General features: G+C 28.6%; 1 protein-coding gene across 1 annotated transcript in view; it reads left to right on the forward strand.

The window, feature by feature from the left end:
• Positions 1 to 22,487: 22,487 nt before the first annotated feature.
• LOC113382702 (venom protease-like) overlaps positions 22,488 to 23,905 on the forward strand; it is a 28,282-nt gene continuing 26,864 nt past the window's right edge. Inside the window, 1 exon segment of the mRNA XM_026620929.1 lies at positions 22,488 to 22,551. Within this exon segment, the coding sequence (XP_026476714.1) occupies positions 22,488 to 22,551 (64 nt within the window).

A 23,905-nucleotide genomic window follows, 5' to 3' on the forward strand; every position in this document is an offset into this window, starting at 1 on the left:
TAATATTCACTACGCCAGAAAATACCACTTTTTTGATACTGTTTTTGAATATCAACTTGTTTCTGACGAATTTTCTTTGATTTGTCCCTTCACCTTTTAACTACTATGTTCTTCATTTTTTTCTTCAACTTGTCCTCATATTTTTTTCTATAAAACTTATTTTCCAAGAGTATCCAATAACACTGTAGATTTTCTATCACGTCTGTTTATTAGTTTTCCTTAGGAGCGTCTTTGCTCACCAACACTGAAGTAATCCAAATCTTACATGGCAAAAATGTTTTTTTGTAGATTAGAGCAACTCGGAGTTGATTCGTCTACAATTTTGATTTGATTTATAATTATCTTTATGCAGAAAATAAAAACAATTACCTACATCTTGACTTGGAACATTTTAAAACATTTTACATCTAGCTACAAGATTTTGTTACAACTAACCCCAGGTGTGATTTTACATTATTCTACATAACTATTTAAATAATTTGCAATTTATAGTGCAACAGTATCTATGGCCATTATATGCAGAACGATTTAAATGTCCAATCGAGACAGAAAAATATTTTAATATCTTTCAAGATTCTACTGTAAAAAAAACTCTGTTACTACCTGCCCAATAGGCCTAGGGGCTTGATTTTCACAATATTTTGATGCATGTTTTTTTTTCTTAGAGGGCTTCTAATTCTTTAGCATTTAAATGCAAACATTTATAATTCATTAAAATATATTTTCAAATATAATTCTTAGTGAATGTGCAATTCGATTTTTAATGAGCAAATTGCTCTTTGGAACGTCTTTAGGATTGTTTGTTCATGATCTATAATAAAAGTGTAGATATCTTTTTCAGTTGTTTGAAATCCTAAAATTAAAACATTTTGAAGCAAATGAGATAAAAAAGTTATTAATAGGCAATGAAATATATCACATTTCGATTTAAAAATGCAATTGACGCCACTCGCAGCATGGTAATCTGTTAACCACAATGTGCAGAATAGATATTATTTGATTATTTTCTACACTACTTACGTACTCATCATTAAATGACTGAATGCATTTTTTGCGTAATAATTTTATTTAATTAGAATTCTGTGTTGGCATCGTTTGCTCATATGTTGAGTAATATATTACTTCATGCATCAAGCAATCTAATGCACTGTTCAATTTAAAATCGTGCTTGACATTACAAATTATCATTTATAATAACCATTAAAAATGGCTAATGAGAGTGGTTAGAATAAAACTTCCTCTGAACTTAGAAACATCCATTGCGACCAGTTTATATAAGCATTGACTATTTTGCAATATTTGAATTCAGTTTTTTTAGTTTATAAAAAAAGCTTCAATTTATCTTCTAAAAATAATTTATTTTTGTTAAGGATTGTCCACAAATATTTTTTTAAAAATTTTGCGACCAATCATCTTTACATTAATTTTTTGTATTAAAAAATTTAAAAAACTTTAAACAACTCAACAAAACAAACAACTTACTACCGTAAATTTCTATTCCATAATATTCTTTTTAGTAGTCCAAGCAATTTTTATCCAGCTCGATAGATGATCACTGAATTTTGATTTAAATTTTTTTGAGCACATAGATAAACTTAAACTCATTTGCTCTATTCGCTGAACTATTTTCAAACCAATTAGTAGCTTTTGGCGACGAAAATGTTGCCATCGATGGATTGCAGAAAGAGCAAGTTTTTCAAAAAAATGGGCAAAATGTAGAGAGGACACAGTTTTTGAGAGGAAATTCGGTATCATATAAGTCTATGCCAATGCTATAAGTTTTTCCACACAGTTGTTTTTTTATCTATCAAGGCATAACACAGCATATTTCAAAAATAATGAATTAATGAAAGACGCGGTGATAATATATAAAAAATTTGAATCTCCAAATATGCCAATTTGATTCAAATAAAATCAGTTGCAGATTAAGCTTTTCATGACTATTAATAAGCCCCACAACATTTATATGTGGCCATCAAAAGTAAACCATCCAGATAAATGTTATCTGCCCTTTTTTCTTATGAAGAGTAGAGCGGGGCTTAAAGGTCCAGGAGTAGAAAGGTCCACCGTCGACATCTCAAAAACCAGTAAAATTAAGAATTTTTCAACAACAATATTTAAAAGTGGAAGAAAAAAGATGTATACCCAGAAGAAAAACGGCAATGATTGAAAATCAATAACAAAATGGTATTTTTTTTGTTGTTATTTGTTATGGTTGTGAGCACTGTTGTTTAGTTTACGAGACCCTGATATAATTTTTAAGTATACGTTATTTAATTGTTTTATAAGATGTATTGTTGATTTTAAATGAGATTCAACACTTTTTTATATAACTTCTATAAAATCTTGCACCTGAGTGGGGTGAAAAAGATTCACTAAATCTTCATCCTGAAAAAGGTGTAAACAATAAAAAAAGCATATAAAAAATAAATTAAGTTATAAAAAGCAATTTACCAAAAGATAAATTAAATAAATAGTAATTTCAGCTCTGCTGATGAACATTTCTGACAAAATACCAGATCTAAGTTATTTACAGTGTTACCTCTATGAAAAATGGATCCATGAGATTTATATTTTGCATTGTTTGAAAAATGTAGGTATTATTTTGTAAAATCTCATTAATATCAAGCTCAGTTATTAGACCTGTTTGCTCCTTATCCGTCCCAATTTACCCCGCCTTTGGGGTAAAAAGAACGAAATTAAATTTTTTTGAAAAACTAAACATATTTTTACTGAATATAGTCATATAGTTGTTTGTTTGATACGCGTAATTTGTTGTAATGGTTTGGTTTTCACAACCGCTCAAAGTCAAATAGGACCTTTTGCTTTTTGTGGACTTTGAACAAATCGTAGAAATAGTTTTTATGCTTAAACAAAGTTTGCCGGGTCAGCTAGTATATATACATATATATACTAGATGACCCGGCAGACGTTGTCTTGTCCCTACGTCTACAATTCCAAATTTTTTAATATCCTATTCAATACTATTTAATATTCTATTTAATGTCCTTCCATTTATGGTCTTAGCATAAGCTATATACGTTTTGGAAACTGCAGTTTTTTGATCAGTATAAGAAATTCAGAAAGAATAAATATAGTATCTACGGTAAAAGAACAATATTACCTTTGTTATTTCCAACCAATGTAATTGCTTCAATAATTTATATAATATATAATAGACTATATTTTTCATAAACCGCGTACTCTATATTAGTTGCCTTTTGGCAACATTTTTTTAAATTACATTTTGCTTACTAATAATTTAATAAACATTATCACTTTAGTTAAAATCTTAGGTGAATTAATTCTAGTTCGTATGGCACTGTTCAAATTAGGATCATGATGAAACAAATGAATTTTTGACACATAAAACAAAATTCTAAATAATTTTTTCAATAAGTAGAAATATTCTTTAATATATATATAATTTGGTAAAGTAAAACAAAATACAACATGCGTCAGTTTAAAATAAATGTGTATGCAGCTTTGGACGTATTGTGTTATTTTTATTATGAATTATGTTATGTTTATTTAAATTAAATTATATAATTTCATCTGCCAAACATATATTGTATCTTATATTGTTTTAATTTCCGGCACATCTTAACTGGTTTTCGGCAATAATATTGTAGATATTATATTTTTCTTATTCAGAATGATGAATATGGATAATATATACTAATATTGTATAGACTCGCTTAAACTAAATTCAAATTTAAAGTGAATCGACATTTTTGGCAAATGACAGTTCTAATGTATCAAATTGTTTTCGATCTCAAACAATGGAATGCTGTTTTTGGCAATTTTATCCATTTATTTCTACAACATTACTATATTTTTATAATTACATACATTCTAAAAAATCCCTTAATAAATTTCAGAAAGATTTATCAAAATCCGAATAAACGTTTAGGAGAAGTAATTTACATACATCATTACAGAAGAATCTTATATATATATAAGATATATAAACACATATATGCGTGTTTATTTTTGTACTCCCTTTCTTTCTAATTTTCTAAACAAATTTCAAAGAATTTATTAATTAGAATAGAAATATGAATACATAAACTTTCAATTTGCTTTTAATTTTATGTTATTCATTTAATTAATGATTCTCTTCTTTGAATTTGTCATTTAAATAAATGATTGAATTCTGATTAAATTTTAAGGAAGTTGTTAATATTAAAGTTTTTAAGTGATTATTTTATATCACCTGTCATTATGTATTTATATTGCAAAAAATCCAGTTTTAATCTAATTTATTTTTTATTTCCGATTTATTGACCTCCGCGGCATTGCAGTAACAAGCACAAGGTTTCCGATTAAATCTTGTGATTCATAGTTTAGTCATCGCACTATCATTTATTTTACGATTTTTTTTTTAATATGACGAACTTTTGAACCTGAGACTGTGATTATGAAAATAGGCGCGTAACTATGCCCTACGAACTCCTTTAAAAAATGCATTATTGATTAAGATAGCAAATCATTGCTACAATAGATATTAATACATGAAATAAGAAATGAAAGTCATATAGATATTGATACATAAAATATCATATAGATTTTCAACATTTCGAATGAGAAGTGAATGTTTTCGTCCGAAAATCCGATTGGCTCATTTCGTTTGACACCAAACTTGAAAAAAGATAGGATGCTAGTCAAACTTTCACCTTTTGTCGTCGTTTTCTCAAATATTTGATGAAGATCGATAAAGACTCATTGAACCGCCGATTATTCAGAATTAGCAAAAAGGGCAAAATTTAAATACTGAACCAATTTTGAGCATTCAAAAACCGCTAAAATGAAGTCAATTTAAATGTTTAGATTCTCCTAGCAAATTCTTTGTGATTATTAACTTCCCGTCCAAAAATCGAAATTGAAAATTTTTACGTTTCTTCACGTTTTGAAGGTATCTGTACATTTTGGCATACCTCAGAAAAAATGGATGTGTGTGTGTGTGTATGTATGTATGGATACAATTTTTCGTCCACGTTTTCGGGCGCACGGATCAATCGATTTGAATGGTTCAAAAAGCATTCGATTCCTATTGATAAGGAGATGTTCTGATTAGTTGTTGGCAGAGGCAGGTCCACCCGTTTCGGAGATACGGAGCAAAGAATGCAGAAAATAGAAATCGAGTATTTGAGAGATCGGATTTGAATGATCTAAAAACATTCAATTCGTAATGACGAGGAGAAGTGGTGATTAGTTTTTGGCAAAGGCAGGTCCAGCGGTTTCGGAGATACAGAGCTAAATGTGCAAATAATGGCAGTTTTTGAGAGAACTATGCGTCCGATTCCAATGATTCAGAGAACTTTCTGCTTGTTTTAACAAAATAAATGCTTTTGGAAAAAAAATTAGGTTTCAATTTTTTTTTTCAAAAATTTTTTTTTTGCATATCGAAAATAATTCAGATTTTAATTGTAATTCTGACTTAAGTTCTAATATTTTCAACTTTGCAATTCAGTTTATATAATTTTATAATATTATATTATTGTACTATTCTTCTTAAGAACAATATTTAAAAAAAGAGAGCAAAAGATGTGTAACCATACATCGCCTTACATCAAGCAACATCGCTGTCAGGAGATAAAAGACCATGTTTGAAAATCTATAACAAAACTATATTATTTCGTTGTTAGATTTTTTGGATTGCACTATTGTCCTGTGAGCACTTTTGGTTATTGTCGCCTTTTAATAGTTGTAGTTTTTTAAATACATCCATTGTTTCTGCAGGACCATGTATTTCCACTTATATCTTCACAAATTAAGTGTTGATGAGGTACGGCATATCTAATCTTTTTTTTCTATATGCTATTTTTTAAACATATGTGGTTTTAATTTTTCGAACAAATCATCAGTTTTTTGCAAAATCACTATTTTTAATTGTTAATCACTATCTGCAATCACAAAAAATTCTGAAATATTTTTTTTATATATCTTTACGTTTCAGAGGTTTCTGAACATTTTGGCATACCTTAGAAAAAATGGATATGTGTGTGTGTGCGGGTACAAATTTTCGTCGACGATTTCGGAATTACGTTTTAACCGATTTCAATTACTCAAAAAACATTCGATTTTTGGCATAGGCAGTTCTAGCCGTTTTGAAGATACAGGGCAAAAAGTGCTAAAAATGGTAACTCCGTTTTTAAAAGAACGGAGCACCCGATTTTAGTAATTCAAAAAATATTTTACTTGTATTGACAAGATGAAGAACTGATAAAATTTTTGGGAAGGCAGGTCCAGCGGTTATGGATTCTCAATAAAAATAAGTTAAAAAATGTCATTTGGCGGTCAAAAATATTTATTAGATATTTTATAGAAATTTTCATCATGTGTAAACATTTTGTGTAACTTTTTTTGGGTTCTGTACCAAGGTATTTAATTACGGTACGGGAAGTTCCAGCAATTAGCCCTAAGGCAGGATGCCATGCACCCCACTAGTTCACTTTGTTTTTGCTTCTTAACATTTATCAGTTGTACTGAAATTTTAGCGATTTCGTTTGAATCAAAAATATGTTCATCATAATAATAATACTCGATGCCCCACAACACCTGGATTATCAGTCAATTTTTTTAGTAGAATAATTGTAGATACTAAGCGTTATGCTTCAGTTTCAAACTGAATCATGTGGTTTACTCAAAGAATTATTACCCTGCAACAAAAATTCTTTACACATTTATGCACCATTTAAAAATTAACACATAAGATAATGGTTCGAAGTTAGCGTAGGTAAATGTTAGTAACAATAAGATTTACATAATATTTTATCTCATAAGATCCATTGTTTCGTATTTGTCTTAATTATTAAATGGTTCTATGATATTTTTTGTTCTAATTTCCGACGGAATAGTATGTTCGACAGACAGAATTATTGTCTTATAAATTATTATCAAAAAGTATTATTAAAATTGTAATTTGCGCATGTATGCGCAGTACAAATGAAACAATTTTATAATCATTACCAGGACTTCATAATTTGCAAAATAATTTATTTTTATTAATTCAAAATAATATTCTTTATGAGTAATTGCGATTCAAACCTTTTATTTAATTAACTTCCCGTTGGGTAACTTATTGTAATAGTTCATAAATCGAAATTGAATATTTTTACATTTCTCGATGTTTTGAAGGTTTCTGAACATTTTGGCATACCTCAGAAAAAATGGATGTGTATGTGTATGTGTGTGTAGGTGTGTGTATGTAGGTATAAATGGATACAATTTTTCGTCCACGTTTTCAGGCGCACCGATCAACCGATTTGAATTTCAAAAAACATTCGATTCCTGTTGATAGGGAGATGTGCTGATTAGATTTTGACAAAGGTAGGTCCGGCCGTTTCGGAGATACGGAGAAAAGTGTGCAGAAAATAGAAATCGAGTTTTTGAGAGAGAAAAATATCGGACTTGAATGAATTAAAAAATATTTTACTCGTTTGTAGGTGGAATGAAGAATTGATTACATTTTTGCAAAGGCAGGGCCAATGGTTTGAGAGACGCAAAAAAACATTGCAAAAATTTATATTTGCTGGTCTCAGATGATTTTTACAATTATTATTATTGATTTAAATACAAATATAATTTTTGGTAAATAGTTGGACATGTATACTTTTAGATAGGTATACGAGGTCTGTTCAAAAAGTACCCGAAATTTTCGTTTTTTCAAAAAAATATTTATTTATTCGTCTACATTAATGTGGTCCCCTTCAAAGTAGTCCCCCCCAGATATAATACACTTATGCCAGCGTTTTTTCCAATTTTCGAAGCACCCTTGATATTCACTTTTTGATATGTCCTTGAGCACTCTCGGCGATTTTCTTCAATCGAGGAAAACCGCCGTCCTTTCATGGGTCTCTTCAACTTTGGGAATAGGAAAAAGTCACACGGAGCCATATCTGGTGAATTTTTGCACTTTGCAACACTTTATTTCATTTTTTACGCAAAATTTAATACAAATTCTTTGACTTTTCAATTCTTCCATTGTAAAAATCGCCGAGCTCAGAAAAACACGTCGAACCTTAGCGACTACCACAGACAAAGTAAACAGTGAATATAGCTGAAAATTTCATCATACTTTAGGGGCATGTATACCAACACAATAGAAAAAAAATTTTGACAATCAGACACTCCAGACCCGCGAAATTTAATTATTAGTAATTCCGGGTACTTTTTGAACACACCTCGTACAGGTAGAAAAATGAACAGGCAAAAATGTAGAAGGAAAATAAGTAGATTGGCAGGCTGGTTGGCGGTTATAACTAGTAAGCAGGTAAACAGGTAGGCAGATAGACAGGTGAACATGTAATAAGGTTGAACAGATTGATTGGTAGATTGATAAACTGATGAACAATACAGGTAGACAAAGTAGGCTGGTACATAGGCGGACTGGTAGACAGGTAAACAAATGGTTAATTAGATAGATAAACAGATGGACAGCTAGACAGATAAATAGGTGGACAGATAGACAGGTAGACAAGTGAACAATAGAATGTAAATAGGTAAATAGGTAGAAAGTGTCTACCTACGTGTATTTACGCGTCTGCAAGACAAATAAGCAGGTACCTTAGAAAAAATGGATGTATGTGTGTGTGTGGGTGTATGTATGTATGTATGTATGTATGTATGTATGTATGTATGTGTATGTATGTGCGGATACAAATTTTCGTCGACGATTTCGGAGACACGGATCAATCGATTTGAATAGTTCAACATTCGATTCGTATTGATAAGGAGACGTGCTGATTAGTTTTTGGCAAAGGCAGGTCTAGCCGTTCCGAAGATACGGGGCAAAAAGTACCAAAAACGGTAACTCAGTTTTTAAGAGAACGGAGCGTCCGATTTGAATAATTCAAAAAACATTTCACTTGTATTGACAAGATGAAGAATCAATCAAATTTTCATGAAGGTAGGTCTAGCGGTTTCGGAGATATGGAGAAAAAAGTAAAAAAATGAGCCATTTGGCGGTCAAAAATGATCATTAGACATATGCACATTAAATTATCAGATATTTTATAGAGATTTTAACAAAAAGTATACATTTTGTTAACATTCCTATGGGTTCCGTACCAATGCTTATGCATTAGACATTGACGCGGGGCTTACGCGCTTTATATTTTGTCTCTATGCAGTTAAAGCAGTACGATTGCTTTGAAAAGAAAGTTCAGATCTTCCACAATATGTCAAAATAAAGAAAAAAAAATTTTTTTCAAAAAAAAAAAAATTAAAAAAAAAATATTTTTTTTAAAAAATTTTTTTTCAAAAAAGTAATTTTTTGTCCAATTTATAGTTTCTCAGAAATCTTATTTTTTTCAAAGTAAATTTTTTTCAAAAATGTTAATCGTTTTTAAAAAAATAATAATTTTTGGTACGGGAAGTTCCAGCAATTTGCCTTAAGGCACGATGCCTTAATTGCCTTAAGACAGAATTCCACTTACAGCTAGTTTTGCGTTTGTTTCCATGAAATAAAGATGGACATTCATGTATATATATATATATGTGGGAGTGGCTGTCATTATCATAACACTTATGTAAAGTATGAGCTATTCACATATTTAAGTCAATAATGAGAATAAACTCTAAGAACAATAGATTAGAACAACACAAATCTAATATTTATTTTGCCATTTTTTACAATCCTTATAGAACTTCATTGTGAAGATTTAGTATTTAAAGAGCACTTGGTAAAAATTGCAAATTGTTCAACTTTCCATTGACAGCTATGACGTCATCATTTGAAACTAATACAAAGTATTTACAGTTAGGCATTTGATACTATTCAAATTTATAGAAAGTTATGAAAATAATTAATTATTTATTATAATACCGAATTTAGACTGTTCACTATAATCAAGAAATGTTGAAGGCGTATTGATCTATAGTATTTATAAATTAGGGGCCAGAACATATTTTTTATTGTGGTTATGACGGAGCTAAACATAATCCAAACATGCTGTATTTAAACAGTAATTTATTGGAGACTGTTGCTGAGTTATAAAAATATACTCATTACTTCTAACTTGTATTCGGATAATCTATTAGAATTTAGAAAACCAAATGGTAGTTTAGAATTTACGACCAAAATTTTGATTAATAATGCAATTTTGTTCACTTTCGGTTGAAATGATATACGTAAAATGGACACAATGACATAGTACTGTTTCACGAGCAATCACGAGCCAAGAAAATAAATTAAAACATGTCGAAGGTGTTTCGTTTTTAACTTCTATTACAAAAATGATAAAAACGGACCAAAATGTCCACCGGTGAAAAGAGTTATTTGTGAACAACCTGCTTGAAAATTAGTATTTTAGTATGTCCTTACCCTATACGGAATATTGTCTATGCTATATGGACAAAATGGTTTTTATAATCATTTGCATTTTTCCTTAATAAATACATTTGTTATTATAGTTCCTACTTAATTATGAGACTATATTACTGGTAGTCAATGAAACCTATATGAGTAAAAACGATCGAAACTGCTTATTATATCAAATAAATATAATTAAAAAACTAAACACCGTGCCATTTTGTTCGTAGTTCCTGTACTTTCTTTTTATATTTAACAATAATGTAATTTTGATAGAATTATGCAAATGACCAACTTATTAACCAAGAAACACAAATAAAGTTAAATATTTATCTTTATTGTCACTACAACTTTTTATTTGTTATCTGGCAATTAAAAAATAGATTCAAGGACAATGACGTTGTTTAATGCTGAAAGCGTGAAACAAAGAGGTAATTGTTTCTTTGTATATGCAGTAGTATGCACAAATATTTTATATCTCTTTACTTAACTGATTGATTAAAACTGACCATTGATTAAAATCGTGATCATAAATCAGGCAAATGTTCATATACTAGTCACACTTTTAATTTAAAATATTTTTCAATTATTTATATTTATAACTTGTGAAATCGTTACTTATGCAAACTATCAGGTTGAAAACTAAGTAAGTACAGCTCTGTGTTGAAAAATCTAAGACATTTTTTTCACGGAACTAAATAACTATGTTTTGTAATGTTTTGATTAATGACCTTTTGTCATTCATAAAACTTTTGGGTTTTATTAGCAAGAAACCGAATCAAGTTCAATTTGACACCATCATCATTAATAAAACTTTTAACATTCAAGAACATTTCTAAATCAATTTTTACACTGTCGCTCCTTTGAAGTCATCTATGAGAGTCGGCCGCACTTGGTTCACTTACTTCTAAAATTTCATCATATTTTAATGATTTTATTTAACAAAAATTTCTATTACAAATGCCCATCAACATAAAGATTTATATCTTTTGTTCTGTATCACCAATATAAACCGCATATATATTCTCTATTTTATATCTGCAGTTTTAATTGAATTGCATTGCAAAGCAATCAATTAAAAAAATGATTCATCGAACAAATTGAACAAAGTTCTAATAAAATTGAGAAAGAACTGTGGAAAGACATGACACGATGTAAATTCTAATACAAAAAAAGAATATAAAACAATTTTATAAAATTCATTACAATTTTAAAATATTTCAGGTTAGGTGGTAGATTTCATTATTTATTTATATAATAATATTTTTTGCATATCTTCACTTTTCAGAGGTTTCTAAACATTCTGGCATATTTAAAAAAAAGGGCTTATGCGTGTGTATGTATACGTGTAGTATGTATGTATGTGCGAATACAATTTTTGCCAAAGTTTTCGATAACACAGATCAACCGATTTGAATGATTTAAAAAACATTTGAAACCTATTGAGTAGTTTTTAGCAAAGGCAGGCACAGCCGTTTTGTAGATTCGGGGTGAAAAGTGGCAGGTTTTTCTCAATTTTTGAGAGAAAGAAGCGTCCGATTCGAATGATTTAAACAATAATTCACTTTTGGTTTCCATTGATAGAATGGAGAATTGATTAAATTTTTCGGAAGACAGGTTCAGCAATAAATAACGATTTGACGCCAATTGATATCATTTGGCGTTCAAAAATGACCATTAGACATTTGCAAATAAATTTTTCAGATATTTTTTAGGGATTTCAATATTTAGCTCCAATATTATTTGTATTTTCATCGGTTATGCACCGTTTGGCCGTGAGTGTATGCGATGAGGCGTTTTCGCGCTTCGATATTTTTAAATATATATATTCCTTTGCAACTCTCAGTAGTCATAAAATAGGTCATTAGAACATTTTTCTAATGTTTGAACTTTCCGTAGGGTAATTACCTTCTCGAAGTTATAGTAACCGCAAAAAAATCGAAAATGTAAATTTTTATATATCTTTACGTTTCAAAGGTTTCTGAACATTTAGGTATATGAATTTTTAGCAGGCAGGTCTAGCGGTTTCGGAGATGTAATAAAAAAAGTCACAAAAATGCCATTTGGCGGTCAAAAATAATCATTAGATATATGAACATCAAATCATCAGATATTTTATGGAGGTTTTAATATAATGTGTATCAGTTTTTTTACATTTATATGGGTTATGTAACGTCGTTTGTCCGTTAAACGGCGACGCGGCGCTTACGCGCCTCGAATTTTTTGTCTTTATGCAGCTTTGTAAAAAATTTCAAAATTTTCAAAATATTTCAAAATAGGAACAAAACATTTTTTACAAAAATTTAATTTTTAAAAAAATCTTTTGAATAAAAATTGCTATGGAAAGTTCCAGCAATTTGCCTTAAGGCAAGATGCCATACACCACTTATTCTGAATTTAATATAATATCTGCCTTGCTAGTCTATTTGGAAGTTTAGACATTAGATTTTAGAAGTTTTTGATCATCTGACATTAAGACAATAATTGAAATTTGAATCTGCAAAAGTGTAAAAATTACAACAAAAATTCAATTTTTAAATTGATTTTTAAATTGCTAATACAAATTTTCAAATATTTTGTAAAAAAATATTTAAATACATATTATTTTCCATATTTTTAATTTGGAAAACTTGTAATTTTCTTTATTTTTATACTAATTTGGAAAATATATTTAAAAAAAATTGATTTTGCATTGTTTGCAAATTTTGAAGAATTGAAAACTCAAAAATAAAGGTTAAATTTCGTTTTGAATAATTATACATTTTTCGGAAATAGTATGTAATTGGTCAACTTCAAAAATGATTCGCATTTTTTTGTATTTATCAATGGATATTAGTATGCATTACTATTATGTATTACTAATAGTAGTAGTGTGTGGCGGACATAGCTCAGAGGTAGCATGTCGGACTCACATGCCGGAGATCGTTGGTTCGATCCCTGGCGCTTCCAAATATAAAATATCAAAAATGTATAAGAATTTCAATTGTAAGATGTATGTAAAAAATGGTTAATGTATTAGAATGTATAGAAATTGAATTAGAATTGAAAAAAAAATGAAATAGTAAAAAGAAGTAAAAAAGATAAAAAGGGAAGAATGAAGATAAGTTGAACTGTGAAGAAGAATAGGGTTTAAGTGAAGAAGATAAGTTGAAAGAAAGTATGTAATATAAGAAGATAGAATCTAAATTGAATATGATATAAAAATATTAGTGTAGAATGTAAATAAATGTTGTAGGTGGCTAAATGCTCAGAGTAAGCGAAACCAAATAAAAATTAAAAAAAAAGAAAATAGTAGTAGTAGATTTTGCATTAATATATACAAGTAAATAGCTGATTTATTCCTAGTTTTTGAAAAATATCATTCGCTGTTTCATTTACCTTCGTGCAGTGGTAATTCCAAACAATTACTTATGATCACAAGTATCAAGAGTTATTTTTGGAAAATACGGAATAGACCAATGTCAAAAATTTACGTTTTTTATTGATTCTTGCGTAAATCGAGTGCAAAATAATTTATCAATGATTCATTTTACTATGGGTATTTTCTAATTCAATAAAATCAGATCCGGGTTTTTCGGAAATATTATGATTAAATCTTATCAATTTATTATCTACAAAAAATTTGCGACCTTTGTCAAATTAGTCTATACCGATGACTAATTTTGCGAGACGATTGACCGAATAGTTTGCTTATTGAAACAAATTCAATTTTTGGTACGAAAAGTTCTAGCAATTTGGCTTAAGATACGATGCCATGCACCACTAGAATGTTTGGGTTCCGTACCAAGATTTATAATGTTTAACCTTTAGACTGCGTCGCAGTGCTTACACGCTTCTATATTTTGTCTCTAAAACAGCAACGCAGCGCAATTACTTTGAAAAGAAATTTAAATTTCAAAATTTAAAAAATCTAAATTTTTCAAATTTGTTCAAAGTTTTAATAAAATTATAAATCTTTAAATAATTTTAAATTATGGAAAGTTCAAGCATTTGCCTTAAGGCATGATTACTTCATAGTAATATTTTTACTTTAAATATTTATGTACATATTAAGAAAAATTTGTTTATATGTATATATGCACGACCAGCAGTGACATTGCACGTAATGGTCACGATTCAAGGATGACTTTTTCAATCAAAGTCTTTTAAGCGGCGGTCGTGTTTGTATATCTTATAACTACTTTTCAATATTCACATCTTACATCAGTCTGTCTGGAACATCCGCACAGATATCATATATCACAATCGGAGATACTTCACATAACAGAATTTTTTTAGATTTATAATACTTAAATTCTTTACAAGTTGTATGCCTTCATTGTATTTTATAAATTATTATATTAAATTTGTTTTATGACATATCTGAGTGAAACTTTGTTAAAATCTACATCAGTTAATTCATAAAATAGTTAAGTGATTTGTTTAATATTGTGAAGTGATGTAGTGCAAACTTTGCAATTTTAGTAAAAATTTTAAAAAAGTGAAATCATTTATTTATTTTGTTGCATATTATTAATTACATAAGGTAAGTTTTATTCAAAATAATATATGTAATATTAATGCATATAATTAGTTTATTTTTAAAAATTATATTTATTGTGTATTCATAATTGATTGATTAATTGATTTCTACTTGGAAAGGCACTTAGATATAAGTATCTTTCAACGTAGGAATAAATTGTTGCGCAATATAGTTGTTTTAATAGTTTATCAATATTGCCCTAAAATTTTTCTGTTAACGTTTTTCTATATAAAACCAATATTGAAACCAATATGGGCGCCGAAACCAATGTAATCCCAATATTACTATATAATATGAAACTCCCATGCAAAACTAAAATGAGCTCTTTAAAAATAATTACAATCAATAATTATAATCAATATTTAACACACATTAGAAAGCATCATAAAATCTATATAAATCAAAAATATTTACTACACATAAAAAACCAATATGAGTTCAATAAAAAACAATATTTACCCCAAATTAAAATATATTATTTACCCCACATTAAGAAATATTATTTAATTTATATTGAAAAACAGCATGTAGATCATTTCTGAGTTTATTGCGACGATCGGCCGATCTGTAAATCGCAGAAAAATAAAAAAAAATCGTCCACGTTTAAGCCCGCCATTCTAAATCGATTTTGAAAATTCAAAAACCGTTCGATAGATATTGGTTGGGAATCGTGCTGATTATTTTTTGATAAAGACCGGCCGGGTGGTTTTCTTGTAATAATGTTAAAAAAAAAATTCAACGATTTTTATTATTTTTTTTGACAGTAGATACACCATAGTCTTCTTGATTATACTAAAATATTATGGCCCTACGACAACTCGTTTAGCTTTAAAAATTCGTCAAATTTTGCAAAAATTGGTATCGTTTTTTTGGCATTTGTCAAAATTAGACCTTTCATCGGCGTTTGCTCAAAAACGCCTGAACCGATATCAGAAATTTAAAAGCCATTTGATGTATCTCGATGAGAATTATCGTTTCTCAGTTTTGAGCGACGATCGATCAAGTCGTTTCTTTGTAATTTGTCCACATTTAAGCTCATACTACCGAATCGATTTAAAAAAATAAAAAACTAATCGAAAGATATTATTTGGGAATGATACTGATTAGTTTTAGGTGAAAATCTTCTTGTAATTAACTGTTTAAAAAAAATTCAAGCCGATTTTTATGGAACTTTTTTTGGCGATATATATTATGGTCTTATAGAGCTTACTGAAATATTACGGCCTTGCGACAAATAGTTTAGTTTTAAAAATTCATCAAAGTTTGAGAAAATGAGTAGTTTTTGACGTTTGTTAAAATTAAAATTAGACAATTTACTTGGTATAATGATAGAGTGCTTGGTCTTAATGAACATACTAAACCATTAAAGTCCTACGGAAACTGGTTCAATTATGAAAATTGTTGATTTTTGAAAATTTGCTTTTAGAAAATACTCCAAGTTAACGTGATTGTTCGTTTTTAATGATGTGTAATAAATGTACTTGGAATACTTTTAATCACTCAACAATTAATTTTATTTTTTTTTTATTGATTTACTTTTTATTGAATAAGTCGATTATTTGCACATATTGGAAAGTTGATGTAACTTGCCTCAAGGCAAAATACCAATACCAAAAGAAATAAATGGATAAAAAAATAAAAAGAAGAATCGGATTTGATTGTATAAAATAAAACCTTTATCTGTTATAAATGAGCTATTTGTGTAAATCTCTAGATCGATAGCTTCTCTATGCCTAATATGTTAAAAAAAGCATGTAGAGCGATAAAACATAATTACAAATAAAAAACTTATTTCACGAAAGTCATTGACCGTAATGGTAAATCTAAATAAAACTGATTATTTAAATCGTCATTATAAAATTATTAAATAGATTTATATAAAGCATGCAATGTACCCTTAATGACATTTTACAAACAAATTTGATACAATTTCATTTATATTTTGCATATTAAATGCATAGTAAATGATATTTTTTTCTATTAACGCAGGATATTGGAAATAAATTTGAAATACCTTAAAATGTTAATTTTTTGTTATTATAAAGTTTCATTATTTTAACATTTAATTTTAACGATAACTGAAATGATATAATCAACAGTTAATATGTATGTACCTTAATACCATTTTATGAACATGATTAATAAGTCCATTTCCTGTCAATTTCAAAAATAACTAGCTGAAAACTGTTTATTTCGAAAATATAGTTTTGGCTTTCATTTAAATCTAAGCATTACGAATTTCAATTGAAATCTTTCAAATACATTTAAATCATCTGTAATTATATTAATTTGCACAGACACGTGCTTAAATATCCTAAAATTTTAGTTTATTATTCTACATTTGAATGAATTGACAATGACAAAGTGTATGCTGTAAAAATTTTTAGTGTGTTTTTTAGGACAAGATATACGGATAATTACAAAGAAAATGCTTGCCCAATCATTTTCCAAAATTTATCACCACAACTTCTAAATAATATCTTTCAAAAAAAATTTGGATTTTTAAATCGATTCAGGATTTTTGGCTTGATCGTGGACGGTGATATTTGGGTATGTTCTAGAAGATCATGATATCTATCATCAAAAAAAAAATCATAAAAATTGTTGAATAATTTTTTTCAACAATTAATTAGGGTAGAGCGGGGCTAGTTGAGAATAGGGGCAAATTGAGCAATCGAAATATCTCGAAAACTATTCGCCGTTCGTTTAGGCATTATATGGCGGAAAGATAGAAGTTTGGGAGAAATAAACATACCGCGATCGCTAGTGGCCGCTGGACAAATGAGTGAGGCTCACGGACGTTTTATTTATTTTGAGACCAAAAAGTAAAAAAGTAATTCATCACTAGTTTTCGTCTGGTTTAGTCAAATGTTATTTATTTTTAATCAGGTAAATGGCATTATTCCATATAATTACAGTACTTTTAATATGCACAGAGATTCTGGGTATAATTCTCACGGTTTTATTATAAACTCACTTTTATTTTGAAATTCCGAGTTGCGGTTAGTTGAGCATAGTTGCTAAACTTGTTCTGTCACTAAGACAATTACCACTAACTTCCAGAAATTAATTATTATTTTTAAGATTTAAGCTAAGTCTATGAGTAAATATAAAGAAATAATGATCTTAAACAAAAATACTGAATATAATGGTAAAACAATATCGTATTGTTTTGTTGATTCTACTTTTGGTTAATTATTCAAAGAAAATTACTATAAGTTTTGTTTGCTCTGTCAATGAAGACTATAAATATAGAACTGGTTATTAAAAACTTATTTTATTTCATCACTAATTGACATTGAACCTATGATTTCATTATACTTTCTTAGTGCTCAAATTGTCCCACCTATGGTATGGGGTACATTGAGCATACTTGACTTTTTGCATTTAAACAGCTGTAGCATTTAAATTTTACTTATTACCAAAAAATAGTATTAACACTTTTGTTAAGCGATAAACAACAAATCCATTAAGCCGTATAGCAACTTATTGAGACTTTTCATTGAGAAACTACATCCGTTTAAGTAAAAATTTGCTCAACTAGCCCCGCCCTACCCTACAATAACTTGCGCTAGTGAATCTTCACCAAAAACTGATCAGTTAAACCAATAATAATACCAACAATACCAAAAACCAATAACTCTCGTATGGTTTTTGAGTTTTTAAAATCGATTCAGAATTGCAGACTAGAGCGTGGTCAACATTGTTTTACTTTTCTGGTATTTACAAAGAAACGGCTTGGCTGATCGTCGCGTAAAACTGAGAAACGCTAGTTCTTATCGAGTTACATCGAATTAATGAAAAGATAAATTCAAATTGTTTATACACGGTTTCCTAAAATATCTTGAACTAATTTTGGAAATTTAAAATCTGTTATTTGTTATCGGAAAAATATAAGATGAAGATTGTCTTAATCAGTTACGAGCATAGATTGTCCTGACCATAATTGTGTTATGGTTATAATGCACTTGTTAGTCGCTAGAGTTCATGGTTTAGTCTAAACAGAAATATAATGGTACGAAAATTGTTTGAATTATAAAAAAAATCATTAAAATTAGAAATATGCCATGCTTTTTGGACAAGCACCATCCGTTTGTACATTTTAAAATTTATGCAATTAAAGAAATTTTAGTTTGTTTGAAAAACATCGATAGAAAATCGCATTGATTAGTTTTTAACTAAAACAGAAAATTTATTATTAAAACAATTGTTTAAATTTTGTTCTGGATAGATCCAGGGTGGCTGATAAGTAATGCAACAAAGTAAAGCGCTTTATTTCTTTCATTTTCTTTTTAAATTTTATTGTTCAAAAGCAAAAATGTCGAAAATAACATCAAATTTTAGAATTAGTTTAGATTTGTTCTAAGATGCCACCTTTTCGGCCGTTTGAAGACCATAATTTGGGCTTTCCAAAAGGCTTCTTTTGGGAAGCCCAAATTATGGTCCTCAAACGGGCGAAAAGCCATAACACGCAGCACGAAAGTGGATCTGGGGTATTTTGGCCCATTCCTGGCCTTCTTGAGATGATCTATTTGGTATTTTTTAGTGCGAACAAAAACAGAAATTTTATTATTAAAACAATTGTTTAAATTTTGTTCTGGATAGATACATATTTCAATTATTATTGAATATGTCGACAATTTACAATTATCAGGCAGTTGCAACTCGTCTTAAAACAAATACACCTTTTTGTCTTCTGGTACAATTATGCTTTAAAAATTAGTACGTTAGTACATATATACATACTATAATAATTACAATAAAAATTTAAATAATTACGATCTTAATGACATAAGTTGTGATTCATTTTTGTTCCGGTAGCCGTCGTTCAACAATGATCAACATTGTAAATCACATTGAATTACATGTTAAGATGTTAACATAAAATTAGCATTTTTAGCATCTATCTAAAAATTTCTTTTGCCTTGAAATAATATTTTACATATTTGCCAATGTAATATTGATACTGTAGATATATTTGTACTCGTGGCTAAGGCATTTGTTGATAAATTATTTAAAATTTGCGATTATGGAATAACACTGCAAATAATATATGTGAGGCTGTGAATCGTATTATTTATTATTATGGTTTCACTGGTATATTTGTAATTGATTAAACTTTCTGGCTACTTATTAAAATCAATGATAAATGAACCTGTCTAAGTTTTAACTTCCCGTACGGCAAGTTATAGTAGTCGCAAAAAATCGAAATGAAACTTTCGTAGAATTTTTATTTGTGTATGTGTAAATGGATATGTATGGATACAATTCCGCGTTTTTGAAAGTACGAATGAACCGATCTGAATTTTTCAAAAAGCCATTTGGTAATTGTCCATAGGATTCAAACGCTTCTTGAAAAATACAGATGCTTAAGAAAATGTACTGATTAGTTTCTCGAGAAAGCAAATAGAAATAAAGTTTTTGAGTGAACAGAGCATCCGATATGAATGATTAAATAAAACTTGTAAAGATAAAATAAGAGATTTATTGAATTTTTGCTAAGACAGGTCCAGCGGTTTTGATGTTGCAGGGAAAAAAGTTAAAAAATTACCTTGCCATATGATCCTTATAAATCTCTATTATTGCTTTATATACGAATAGAATTAAAGGTACACAGGAGAACTGGTAGACCGGTGAGCAAGTAGAAAGATAGATAGATAGACAAGTAGCCAGGTTGTTGGTTCACAGGTAGACCGGTGGAAAATAGAGAAATAGTGATAGATAGTATGGCAGGTAGACAGGTAGACACGTAGACATGAAGAGAGATAGATTTGTAGGCTGTGCGACTGGTAGACAAATAAATAGATAGACCGCCAAACAAATATGTAGGTATTATGTGGTAGTCAGGAAATAGAATATCGTATAAATTTTTTTCATTTTTGGTTTTTATGTGTACTCTTCTGACAAAACAAAATTGTAGTATTAAAATTTATAACCATAAATATTTTATGAATTCCAAAATTGACGGTTTCATTTCAGTGCGTAATTTAGCACGTAAAAAAATTATGATAGTTTAAAGTTCTTATACATACCAAAGCAATTTTACAAATGAACTCCAAAAATAACTAGTTGGTATTCGTATTTTGCCTTGAGGAAAGTTACATAAACTTCCCGATATGTGTAAATGATCGACTTAATCAATAAAATATAAAAAAAAAATTATGAGTGATTAAAAGTTTTCCGAGTGGATTTATTACACATCATTGGAAACGAACGAACACTCTATCGTTATACCAAGTAAATCGTCTAATTTTAATTTTAACAAAAGTCAAAAAAAACTACTCATTTGCGCAAACTTTGATGAATTTTTAAAATTAAACTACTTGTGGGAAGGCTGTAATATTTCAGTAAATTCTATAAGACCATGGTATATATCGCCAAAATAAGTTGCATGAAAATCGGCTTAAGTTATTTTCAACAGTTAATTACAAGAAAACGGCTCGGTAGATTTTCACCTAAAACTAATTAGTATCATTCCCAACTAATATCGTCCGAACAGTTTTTGATTGGTTAAAATCGTATCGTTAGTATGAGCTTAAATGTGGACGAAAAGTTTAACATATTTTTCCAAATGACAAAGAAACGGCTTGGCAGATCGTCGCATAAAACTGACAAACGATAGTCCTCATTGAGATACATCAAATGGCTTTAAAATTTCTGAAATCGGTTCAGGGGTTTTTGAGCCAACGTCGATAAAAGGTCTAATTTTGACAAATGCTAAAAAAACGATACTAATTTTTGCAAACTTTGAAGAATTTTTAGAATTAAATGTCTTGTCATTGGGCCGTTTATATTGTAGTATGATCTATAAGACTATGGTATCTACCGTCAAGAAAAAAATCATAAAAATCGTGATAAGACTATGGAATGCAGACTGCAAATATTTTTAACTTAAAGCAAAAATTTGAAATCAATTCGATAAAGTCCTATTCATTTACTTATTTATATATGACTATAAGATATGAAGGATTTAGAGAAAAATCAATTAATTGCGCCTAATAGCATGGTAATATAACTAAAATATTTATGTATTTTATATTATTTAACTCTAAACTTAATCTATTTTTACTATATACTATATGAAAATTTTGCGCTTACTCTATATTAGTTTCACCTACTTAATTAGCTTACCTAATTATAATTATAAAAAATATACAAAAAGTAACTTTATAAAACATAAACTTCTCCTTCGGGAAGTTAATAAATATTTTTTTAATTAATTAAGTTTATTTCAGACTTATAAAAAGCGAATTGATCTGGCAAAATCTACTGTTCTTTTTTATATCTTTTACTCAATAAACGAAAAACATTTTATTATTATAATTGAACGTAAACAATGCGTAAAATTTGCTCATGTTCTGAATAAATAATGAGCTCTGAAGAAGAGTGATTTTTACATTATACAAAATCAGTTTTACTTAATAAATAAGTAAGTAGTGTATGATCATTGTTTTTGTTATTGATTCGAGCGAAGATATACCTTGTTAATTTATTCATAATTATGTGTAAAATATTTATTCAGTCATTAACTGGATTTTTATAAAATTTATGTTATAGTAGTATTGCTGACGAGTAAAGTTTTTTTTTAACTATGAAACTTACGTGATAATTTTAATCTTTTTCTATTCTTTCAGGTCTCTCACATTCACAATGGATTTGTGGTCTCTATTTATTGTGATCCAGTCGATAGGTTTTACTTCTATTTTAGCACAAGGTAAGCTTATCAAATAAATTAATCATATTATTGAATGGTTCCTGATCTGTCGTTCACTGTTAATTGCCTAAAAGGTTGAAACAGAACTTTATTATCAATTCCATGTTTCAATGGCCTTTCATCATTAGTTTCTACTATAAGAATTCTAACGCTTATTGCCCTAAATGCAGAAATTAAGAAACAAAATTTAAGTTTCAATGTTTCATATGATTATAATATGCATTTTCACATTTCAAGTAAGAAATAAAAGGCACGTATTGTATTTAGTCTCGAGTTGTGACATCAACTATTACATCTAATACTTTACAAAACTTACAATTACGTCTAAAACTTTATAAAAACTCTCATTTTAATTTTTTTTGGGCCGTTTCTACCGTAAAATAGATCAATGTCATGGAAAGGCTATGCTACACTCCAGTTTTCAATTAAAATGGTACCAAAAATTGTCAAAATTCCATGTATTTGCTGTGCGATCAGGCGTCTTACACATAAAATGCAACTTTACTCATTTGTTATCAAGTCATATCTTAAAGATGCAGTTATGATAACATCGTTTTGCTTTTGACATTTGTGCGTTTTCTAAATTAGGTTTTCTATCTAAAACGCCTGACTCCACAGCAACCTCATGGGATTTTAACAGTTTTCAGTACTACTTTATATGAAAACTGCTACACAACATAGCCTTACCATATTATTGGTCTATTTTACGGTTAAATCGATCCATTAATAATGATCCAGAACATTAGTAATTAAACGAGTATAACGAATAATAGTAATTAAATTATGAATTTTTTTTATTAAATATAATATATAATAAAAGGTTGACCACAAACATTTCAAAAACAAGTAAAGTTAGAAATTGTTTTATGCAACAGCATTTGAAATGTAAAAAATAAAAAAAAGATGTGTAACCAGGCATCGCCTTACATTAGAGATAGATGGTCACATTTTTAACCACTCTTTTTAAATAAAACAATATTTTTATTATTGTTTTTTTTTATTTTTGGGCACGGTTATTTAGACTATGATAACTGCATATAATTTTTAAGTACACTTTATTTATTTGATATATAATATAAGTTGGCCAGGTTCCTTTTTGAAATAAATGATGAAAGGTTTTTAGGCTATGTAAATTTGCAAACAAACATTCCAAAACATTATAAGATTATGTCAAATGCTTTAATAACAAAAGTTTGTACTAGTTTGGTATAAAAACCTGCGCTCTTTGGCCAAACACCATATAAGTTCTAAGCCAGTGTTTCAGCACTATAATTATATATTAAAATATATTATAAATGTGTTACAGATATTATAAATGTGTTTGTGAGATATCAATTAGAATCAGACTTTGGAA

This window comes from Ctenocephalides felis, unplaced genomic scaffold, assembly GCF_003426905.1.
Source record: "Ctenocephalides felis isolate EL2017-DRISC unplaced genomic scaffold, ASM342690v1 CF-g0.4_SCAFFOLD_03570, whole genome shotgun sequence".
Taxonomy (NCBI): domain Eukaryota; kingdom Metazoa; phylum Arthropoda; class Insecta; order Siphonaptera; family Pulicidae; genus Ctenocephalides; species Ctenocephalides felis.